This window comes from Formica exsecta, unplaced genomic scaffold (genome assembly GCF_003651465.1).
Source record: "Formica exsecta isolate Colony F162 unplaced genomic scaffold, ASM365146v1 scaffold333, whole genome shotgun sequence".
Lineage (NCBI taxonomy): Eukaryota > Metazoa > Arthropoda > Insecta > Hymenoptera > Formicidae > Formica > Formica exsecta.
This window is the reverse complement of record NW_021850582.1, coordinates 653,440-664,224: the sequence shown is the minus strand read 5'-3', so window position 1 is coordinate 664,224 and position 10,785 is coordinate 653,440. Positions and strand designations below refer to the sequence as shown.

Sequence of the window (10,785 nt, the reverse complement as noted above, 5' to 3'; positions counted from 1 at the left end):
GCCAAAAAAGGGCCGAAACGTCCGCCTTTCGCGAATCATGTAATTAAAGAAATTCTCTAATTTTTTAATTTATTTTTTGGTTTTAATTATATATCTTTGCGCCCTAAAAACTGCGCGTGGCTCTTTTGCCATTTTATTCGGATTTTACTTGATTTTAATATTATTAGTTTCTCTGTATTTTAAATCACTCGAATTATAATTCGAATCGAGGCGATATTAGCAAATTATTCTAAAATTATATGCTTTACAAGTAAAAACGTGTATACAATCGAGGAAAACGCGAGGGTTTCCGTCAGAATTATAAAAGTTGCCGTGTTTCCTATGTAATGTTTTATGTATTTTTGTAGTACTTAAGACATCGAGTTGTCACGGAAACGGTACCTGTACAAGACGCCATTCCCGGTATGACCGACTCGGCTCGGATAATCTTAAACACGAGTTTCCCGGCGCGAGAAAAAACTCGTTCACTTTCGTTCGTGTATTAACCGTGACTTGCACACCGAAGAATCATCGCTCGAAAAGACAGTCATCGCAGAAATCCGAGAAACGAGTTTAAATATTCGATACGATAGTCCCGTGCTTTCGAGCTTGCTTTCACGTAGATGACTTTTATCCAATTTCAATATCACTGTAATTTTATTACTATAACATACCATAAAATTTAGCATATATCTTAATTTTGTGATAAAAAAAGATCTTAGCAATATTTTTACGAGAAATAATCGATAATTAATGATTATCTCCAAACACGTTGATCGCATTCGCGATAATATTTTTGATTTTCATCTCCTTAAATTGTCGCTACGTAATCTACGTAATGCATATTTTTTTTTCCAATGGAATTATATATATGTAACACAAACACAGTATATATCTGATTAAGAAAGACTATGACGCTCATGACGCTCATTGCCTTCGTACTCTTTTCAGGCCTTGACCTTAGTAAAAACGTGCGAGCCGGTTGCCGAGATGCGAGAATGCAGAGCGTCGAGAGACTGGTCTCTACTGGCGCTGCAGAACGTGCGTACGGGAAAGTCTCATTATCTCGTGATATGCCGATGTCCCGATACAAACATACTCGGTAAGCGAGAATCATTCCGAAAAAGAAAAGATACGTAGATATAAAAAAATATAAAGAGAAAGAGAGAGAGAGAGAGAGAGAGAGAGAGAGAGAGAGAGAGAGAGAGAGAAAGTCTTTCTTAAATTTTCGTAAATTATTTAATTAATTCTAATGGATAATTTCATTATAATATAATAGAAATAAATAGCTACCAAACTTTTTTAAAATTCACGAACAAGAAAAGCTACTAATTTACGTATAATTTTTTATGCTTTTACATCTTGTGTTCTTTTGTAGAAGGACCTATGAGTCACGATCAACCGACTTATGCTAGCGTTCCGGGCATTCGAGTATACGGGATGATGTGCGTGCAGGGGAACAGAAGAGGACGACCGTTGCGATATTCGCGCAGCATCTCAAGTATGCACATTGTAAACGTTATATAATATTATACTTTGAAGCTTTATTCGAGATAAAAATTTTGCAATTGATATAATTTCGATCTGTTATTAGGTCATATAGAGAACGAAGAGAAACCACGTTACCCTTGGCACAAGGTGCGACAGCTGATGACAACGCCGTCTCTATGGGAATAGCAAACACGACGCAACGTTCCGTCCCATATTCTGCCATCGACGAATTTACACGTTAATAACGCTACTATATTTATAATTCTTCGAGCTATTCCTCGCTCGAATTCTACATTTCCTTTCCGTTTTCCTCTTAGTACTCTTACGCTTTTTTAATTCCCGAACGGGCGCACCTGGATGCAAAAAATGACATAATTCATACTAATTATTTATTAATTCTATTCTATGTATTTTGTAATTTCTTGTTAAATATTCGAATAATTTTATTTTTGTGCTTTTGCGCGCAATGACAATTATAAGGATGAGTAAAATATAAAAAAAAAAATTAATTTTGTAATTAATTTAATTAAAAACTTTGCAAATACTTATACGCCAGTGTGCCCGCGCGAGAATTAGTAGATACGATAGAATGAAATCGCTATGTGATTTGTATTATCATCTTCACTTAATTATTCATTGTATTTATTATTCATTATACTATGATTTCTACATTCATAATATGAGAGGTTCGTAATATGAGAGTTGTCGCGATTAATTATATACGATACACAACTCCGATAAACTGATTAACGATACGATAAAGAAGACGAATGGCTTTGCTTTCTGTAACAATGTAAAGAACTGTCTAATGGCGCATTATTTAACAAAAAAGATAGGAATATATGGTACCTGAGTTTCTGACATAGAAAACTTATATGCATTCTGTTTCTTTCTCTCTCTCTCTCTCTCTCTCTCTCTCTCTCTCATTATCAAGAAAAATAGGTGTACGTTTGTACGATAAAATGTGTATAATTTTTATGAAGAAACAAAGACGAGATGTACGAATAAATTATCCCGATTCTAAATGAAAAGAAGGGCTGCGTTCAATTTAGCACGGATGTCAAAAGCAACCGATCCTCTTCCAGCTCACAGCTGTCTACGATTATTATATTTCAGAGCTTTCTATCTCTCTCTCTCTCTCTCTCTCTCTCTCTCTCTCTCATTATCAAGTAAGACATTAACAAAAATATATTAAATATTATGCCGCCTGTATTCCCAATTCAAATTCGATTCACTATGACAATAATCCGTCTCTCGTAGATAAGAGAAAAACATTAATGCGCATATATTTGTATGACAACGTGTTAGTCATGCTCTGCATGACTTAAAAGAAAATCGGAGGAATATGTGCTCTCGAATGAGATTATACGTAAAACCATATACGAGACGGATTCTTATCGGTGTAATATCGCATATTATTACTCACCGAGAACGTCGGAGTTGACTAAAACGCTGCAACTGTATGTTGCCGTCATCAATCGAGGATGCCGCAGGCTAAAGATCCGTCGACAAGCCTCTTTACATGCCGACATTAGTTGAACGCTTAGATGTCCTTGGCTTTGACCACTAGAATCGCTGCAACATTATGCATAAATGTTAGCCACGCGAACATAATGTCCATTATAAATCTTGTTTTAAAATTATTGATTATATTTACCTTTGCGGAGTGTCAAAAATTTCCCACTTTTTTAAAAGGAAGCAGACGCCCATCATAGGCTCCTCGCATAAGGGACCAGCTAAAGTGGCGAGTTGATATCCATTAACCATGCTGCTGTCATATCTGAAATAATTGCAACCCCAACATATATTATTATTACTTGAAACAAATCTCAGCAACAAAGGGGAAGTAATCAAAGTTTGTCTTATCTAATATTTATGCATTATATATCGTCAAAATATCATTGGTATATATATTGCACAGTAAATTACTACTTTTTTATTGTATCGATTTTATAGAGTTATCCATTCCAATAAAAATAAAAAAGTTTTGCGTTGAAAATACTTTTAAAGAATTAAAAATATATTTAAAGAATACTTACATCGTTCGAGAATCGTCGTTTGTGCTTTGCTGCTCCCAGTATTTCTTTTGCTTATAGTCGGTCTCGTTCAACAGGATATTCGGTCCACATTTCCGAGGTCCAAACGACCATATTTTATCTAATATATTATCCTCCCATCCCGCTTCGAGAAAAGCTGCCTCCAATTCGTTCTTAAAGATTTTCACTTCCTTCTGCTTTTTATCAGACATAGATCTTTCATTTGGTTGATTTTCACCAGAAAAATTCTCGCGTTCTCCATTTTTTTCTACGCCTTTATTGCAATAACTATCCAACAGTTTTATCAAATTAGTATTTTTCTCTAATAATTTCGTTACGTTTTCTGGAAGAGGCTTTGCGTCTATCTCGAAGTAACACTGCCGATTCGACGTCCAAATTTCAAGTTTTCCTTCTTCCACTTTCTTCTCGATCGTTTCGTTGACCCTATCGAGTTTCGGAGGTGGCACTATGGTCTCGCGGAATGGCACAATTGGATCCGATACGTTAATATCGACTTTTGCGTATCGCAATTTGAGATCTTCCAAACATCTCTCCAAGTGAACCTCACCAGCAGTGCTCAAAACAATCTCACCGCTCTCTTGCATGTGAACAATGGCGCAAGCGTCCGCCTGATTCAACAATTTTAAGCCGTTGATAAGCTTGGGCAAGTCATTCGGATGCTTCGGTTCAAGAGCTACTCGTAGAATGGGAACCGTGAGAGAAGTTAACTCCGTGAAGGAAGGACAAGCGATCGTAGTGGAAAGTGTCGCGGTCTTTAGTACATGCTCTTCGAGGCCGCCGATTCCGAAGACATTACCTGCCGGAACTTTGCTCACAGCTTCGAGCTCTCTTCCCATAAGAATGTACAATTTACTTACAGTCACCTTCGTGATATGTCTTCCGGGTTTTAAATCCTTAAGCACAAGTGACGTATCCACTTTTTCGCCCGTCTTTTCGCGTTCTAGGGCAACGTCGGGATTATGTTTCGGTCCTAAGACAAATATCTCGTCTCCGTTCTTGATAATTCCCGAATATATTCTAGCGAAGGCTACTAATGCGCCATCCAAGTTATCGTCAGTGACATCCTCCTGTTTCACGTCTTTATGAGAGACAACCGAATTGTATGTATTTTCCTGATGATTCTCGGTAATACTTTTTCGCTCCAGTTCCGCATGCTTCTGTCGAACAATTTCTCTTCTTTGTGCCAATTCTTCTGATGTTAAAGATTTCGGTCTATTTTCAGGTAGCATGTCTTTTTCCACTGGAAACATTTTCGATATAAATACAATAATCGGTACTTCCGGAGATGGATCGCACGATAAGAATGCTGTTTTGAGTCGCTGCGTTTCAAGAGGTAAAGCAGAGAAGTCGTTGTTTCCACTTATCAATCGTTCAATTTTCTCATCGGTTAAGTTACATGGTGCTGGCACCTTCTCGCATACCATATCAAGACAAGTCTTTGCCAGAGGAAGCCACTGCGAGAAAAGTGCTTGTAATTGCGCTTTCGGATCTGTATGTCTCAAGTCTCGCGTTGTTAATTTGATATTTAACTTTTGAGCCATAGTTGGCAATTTATCCTTGTCTCTTCGTATCACTACGGTCTCATACAACACCCAGATATTATCCAAAATCAATTGTACGAAAAGCGGCTTTTTGGCTTTCTCTTGAGCTCCTTTCATGATTCGTTTTGTTTTGTTATTTATATAGAAATCTCCCCATAACGTTCTACGCAAGACCTTCTCGCTAAATCCTAATTTGTTGGAATAAATTTTAGCAAATTCCTTTATACCAAATCCCCAGCCATCTATTGCACTAGCAAAAAGAACATTTCCTTGTTCAGGAGAAAAATATAAATTTGAGTCGTCTATCTCTTCCAGTACCGACTGCCAATCAGCTAAATCTCTTTCGTTTATGTTGTTTGATGTAACTGTAACTGTTTCCTCTCGTTCTTCACGTTCCATAACATTGCTTGCAAATAACTCACCCATAATGGCATTTACTTGCTCTAAAACCTGCGTCAAACGAACATAGGCATCTAATGGTGTCAATTTCATTTCTATAATCAGCCTGTCAATTTTATTAAGTACTAAAATAGGCTTTAAACCCTCGACATATGATATAGATAAGGCGCTACGTGTCTGAGGGCATATACTTTCCACTACATCAACCACGATAAAAGCTCCATCGGAGAGTCGAACTGCTGTTGAAACTTCAAAGGAGAAATCTACGTGTCCTGGAGAGTCGATTAGATTTATTATATGATCTGTTTCATTGTGTACGTGACACAGCGTTATGGAGCTGGATTTCATTGTGATTCCACGCGTCTGCTCATCTGGTCTACTGTCCAAATATCGAAGCTTGCCAGCCAATTTGTTGGAAATAATGCCATTACTCGCAACGAGAGAATCTGCTAGGGTTGTTTTCCCATGATCCACATGTGCCAGTATACATATGTTCCTGATACGTGTAGCATCATTCTGAATTTCGCTCAGTTTCTCAACACTGATAAAGCGCATCGTTAAGCTAGATAGAATAATAGGAGAGAAAATGCGAAACGTTGAGCAATGTATATACAAATATGTATATATGTATACAGATATATATATATGCTTTTATATTATGTGCGATGTCGAATAGTAGTAGATTGTGATAACAATGAACAATGGGCGAGTGTGTCGCACACGTATAATATAAATACAATACGGGATATATAAACTATATCTATAAAAAATAAGTTAATAGAACCTCGATCGCACATTCACGTATGCAGTTGCAGTAAACACTATTTCACTCTATTCTGTCTCCAACAAAGTGCGTAAGGTTCGTTGAACGCGAGGATGTATCGCAGGTTGAATGGCCTCGCTCTCGTCGCGCGGAACATGCCAGCGGACATCGGTTATCGGCGCGATAGAACACACACGGGGAACAACAACGTGCGTACAAGCACGTGCGGGATCTCTTCTTTTCGTCGATGTACGAGCGCGACACGCTCGATCAGCGGCTCGTTGGGACGGAAAACGTGATTGACACTTGCGAGAGGTTAGGTGCGCGTCAACGTGACTGCGCCGTAGTTTCCCGCTCGTTTCGCGTCACGTGTTTCCTCGCGTGATCGATTCTCTTTGAAATAATATCCACTCGCGATCGTAACGATCCGTGTCTTTGAACAGATACGACTTTTAAGCTCGTACCTCACACGAATCTCAAACGAGTAATATCCGCTAAATGCAGCTAAGTTCGCGGCTGAGCACGGCCATATTGCTTTAGAATGCGCACGCGCAGAGAAAACGTGCGGTTCACATTGCGCATAATAGGATAATAATTTTGAATTTTCTAATATTTGAAACGCGCTCATATCAGTACATTATATTTTCGCAATTATAAACATTTTATAATATGTATTATTATATTATCATCATATAATTACGATAATAACAAAATGTTGACATTTTAAATGGAACACCAATCTATATAAGAGTCTAGAGATCTCAGAGTTATATATATAATTCAAAATAATCTATAATTATATCAAATATCGAATTATATAATATCTATATAATTCAATGATTTTAAATGTCTGAAAAAAGAAACGTAGAAAACATGGAGAAATAAAGCGCAGCTTGTGGAAAGAGCTGCGAAAGATTGAAATATTATGATTTTATCCGCAATACTGCCTGTTTAATATACATGATACGAGGAGAAATCAGACGGACATGTCATTCGCATCGATATTATTCACAGATAAAAGAAAGGAAGGAAAAACGGTTTTTCGCTTACCGAACGCGATGAAAATAATTCAACCAACTTTTTCCAGACCATTTGCGTTTGTATAATACACGGGATGGCAGTCGCAAAGAAGCCCTACATTGAGTGGGAGATATTTTGCTATAACCATAGACATAGTATAAATAGATGAGTAACATCTATTTGCTCACGTTCCGATTGGACGCAGAACCCTGTGATTCATCAATCGAGTTTAAGGTAATAAAAATCTCTAATTGTAAGCACTGATCAATGTGAGTGCTTGTAACCGATCAAAATGTGTGCTAAAATATATATATATATATATATATATATATATATATATATATATATATATATATACAAAAAAGAAAGATAATAAAAAAAAAGATAATAAAATTATACTAAAGACACATGTATTGAAGATATATACACAAAAATGCATAAGTCTGTACATAAATATATGTTTCTATGTATCTATATATAATAGTTAACTGCATCAACATTATGTATAAAATTTACATGCGATTATCTTTTGTAGAAAAAGATAATACGTTTTTTTTTTACAATGTAGTAACTCAAATAAAGAGTTCTAAACACACAACATAAATTCAAAGTAGATATAGAAGACATAGAAAGGCTTTCTTCATAGAAGCGCGCGCGATATATAATATTTCGTAAATATAAATAAATATTATAATTTAACTCACATTCCGCACATCATATTATAAAGATTCCATATGTTTTATAAATATAATGTTCAATATATAGTTAGAAAAAATCAAATAATTCCGCATGCAATTTTTTGTCGCTCGTACTTTATTCGACGATTAAACTCCATGGATGTTCAGGTATAACACCGTATTGTATATCCAGTAAATGTTGTCTGAGCATTTGATAAATTGGTTCGGATTGATTCATCGTCGGTATACACAAATCTTGTTTCAGAAATTCAATACGAGATACGGGACTGATAATGCCTGCTGTGCCTGCTCCAAAAATTTCCAACAGCTATGCGAAAAAAAAAGAAATGATTAAGATGAACAGTATAAGATCATTATATGTAAATAACAAGCTATGCTGTTATTTATGCGTGTAAATCTTACTCTGTTCTCTGAAAGTAATCGTATAATTTCTTTCATGGTGATGGATCTCTCCGAAACTCTAAATTGATTCCATTGTCTTGCTATAGTTAGAAGCGATTTTCTTACAATTCCGGGTAAGATTAAGCCATTTAAGGATGGTGTGAGCAATTCTCTTTCTGTAAGAAATAAAAAAATATGTTAGAAATAATAATATTGGGGATTGTATTGTTAAAATAATTCGTCGACAGTTTTTCTAAGCAAGTGTTTTATAATACAAAATAGTGATCGCAAAGGAACGCTTCTTACCTCCGTTATCATTTATGTAAACCACAAAAATGTTCATAGCGCCGATTTCTGTGAGTTCATGATCTTCCCCGTATAGCCAAAGTACTTGGTGTAAGCCTTTTTCATCTGCTTCCTGTTGCACATGAATCGTAGGTCCGTAATTGCTGCCTAATTTAGAATTACCGCAACCGCCCGGCCATGCTCTCGTATATCTAGGATCTGCAAGCAGGGAAATCCCTTGCTGCTTTGTGGTTTTAAAGTAAGATCCGACGGGAGACAGGATAACATACAGTAAAGCCGCGTCCGAGGCTACAACTCCAAGCGTAGGCTGTTAAAGGAACATAAAATATGTATGTTTAAGCTAGATTATGAAAAAATTCAGAATTATAAATAATTTTTATTAAATAATCAAAAGTTTTTAATTAAAATGTATATTTTTTAAATATTTTAATATAAATATATAACGTTACAAATTTTTTATTATTATTTTAAGATTATATTTTTGTGTGTATTATTTCATATATAAATATATTGTTATATGTTCCTATTGTATAAGATATAAGATTCATTACAATATTGCATCAGCTGTTATATATACATAAGATTATTGCATCAGCATCAATTTTATTAAATAATATCATGCTTCAAGAAAGTCGTTAATATAAAGTAGATAACGTAGACATCATTTTATGTCTATGATAGATAACAAAAAGAGAAGGAGTTTCTCTGGATGCTATCTAAGCATAAAATTCAACACAAATACTCTGAGGCAACTTATTTTGCCGGCAGAAAGTCAGAACGTTAAAATTGAAAGAAAGATTTTGCATGTGAAATTAATGCCATATATTTCACATTAGTTATTCATATGATATATTATTTAAATAATAATAATAAAAAGTAACTATGTCTCAATTGCATATAGATATAATAAAAACTCTAAAACACACATATGATAATTATGATTAATATATAAAAATTACATTTGTTATATCAAATCTATCAAAAAAAGATAGAAAGAATTCTCGTGTGTATATATTAAATGTACTTATAATAACTCAAAACTCTCTCTCTGTATCTATATAAACACGATCGTAGGAGCATCGTCTCGTATATAATATGTGAGCACGCGTCAACAAAAGACTGATTTATCAAGTGTTATCATTAGGTATTGAGAAATACTTTTTGATTATTCTCGTGTACATATAGCAAATGTCGTGATGACGTATGTGACATAAGTGATACCGTTTATTTGGTATTTATTGTACAAACAAATGTGCATTGCATTATATATTGTAAAATAGGCTAGGTATAACGCAAATTTAAATTTTAAATACTATAACAGAACACGTTATATAGTATTTCACGTTATTTTTTATTATTCTCTCTCTCTCTCTCTCTCTCTCTCTCTCTCTCTCAAACGTCCATAATAAAATACAAAATGGTACTTACGTCAATACCTATAAACGTAGGACGAATGTAAAGACTAGAGGCAGTAGAATGCGGCACCCATTCTTGATCTATACTAATTAATCTGCTAATGCACTTAATTAATTCTTCACCATTGAAAGGAGGTAGACCAATTCTTGCTGCTGAATTATTCATTCTCTCCATATTTAGCTCTGGTCTGAACAATCTTATTTTGCCATCAACACCTCTATAAGCTTTCATACCTTCAAATAACTGAAGAAAGATTTATACATGTATTATTATTGCCAAACTAAAGCATATATAACAAGAGTTTTTCCTCTAATATCAGTACAAGTCTAATAATTTTTATATATCTTACAATTTTAAACACATTTTTTAGATTTTGAGTCTAGTAGTACAAAGATGGTAACACAATAGCCTTCAGAATCATGATTTGATTTGATCGCTTGAATATTTTTGATAGAGAATATTTCAAGATATATTTCTTCATTGTAATTTTATCTGATAAAAGAAGGCTTATCAGCTTCATTTACACGTATATAACATAGTAAAGATAATACTATTTTATAAATCATACTTTCTATTAAAGGGGTCAACAACAAACGTTATTAAAATTAGAAATTCACCATTGATATTATAAACATATGCACAGCTATTAAATTACATTACTACATTATTAAATTACTATATAAATTACAAAGCAAAAATAGATGCCAATTTCTCTTTTTCTCTAATTAGGTAAG

The 10,785-nt window shown here is 34.7% G+C and overlaps 3 protein-coding genes across 4 annotated transcripts in view; 1 reads left to right on the top strand and 2 right to left on the bottom strand.

Annotated features, from left to right (window-relative positions):
• LOC115238401 (uncharacterized serine-rich protein C215.13) overlaps window positions 1–2,373 on the top strand; it is a 26,115-nt gene extending 23,742 nt beyond the window's left edge. Inside the window, exons 4-5 of one of the 2 annotated variants that reach the window (XM_029812183.1) lie at window positions 1,358–1,480; window positions 1,574–2,373. In XM_029812183.1, coding sequence (XP_029668043.1) covers window positions 1,358–1,480; window positions 1,574–1,656 — 206 coding nt within the window. In that variant the 3' untranslated portion in view covers window positions 1,657–2,373. Of the gene's footprint in view, window positions 1–977; window positions 1,082–1,357 lie in introns of those variants that run through there. The other variant, XR_003884499.1, reaches the window with a different exon arrangement.
• LOC115238399 (elongation factor-like GTPase 1) overlaps window positions 1–6,764 on the bottom strand; it is a 46,996-nt gene extending 40,232 nt beyond the window's left edge. The window contains exons 1-3 of the mRNA XM_029812181.1: window positions 3,510–6,764; window positions 3,128–3,250; window positions 2,897–3,045 (exon numbers count right to left, since the gene is read on the bottom strand). Coding sequence (XP_029668041.1) covers window positions 2,897–3,045; window positions 3,128–3,250; window positions 3,510–6,022 — 2,785 coding nt within the window. The 5' untranslated portion in view covers window positions 6,023–6,764. The remainder of the gene's footprint in view (window positions 1–2,896; window positions 3,046–3,127; window positions 3,251–3,509) is intronic.
• A 1,028-nt stretch (window positions 6,765–7,792) lies between these two features.
• Window positions 7,793–10,785, bottom strand: part of LOC115238372 (branched-chain-amino-acid aminotransferase) — an 8,831-nt gene continuing 5,838 nt past the window's right edge. Inside the window, exon 7 of the mRNA XM_029812125.1 lies at window positions 7,793–8,255. Within this exon, the coding sequence (XP_029667985.1) occupies window positions 8,064–8,255 (192 nt within the window). The 3' untranslated portion in view covers window positions 7,793–8,063. The remainder of the gene's footprint in view (window positions 8,256–10,785) is intronic.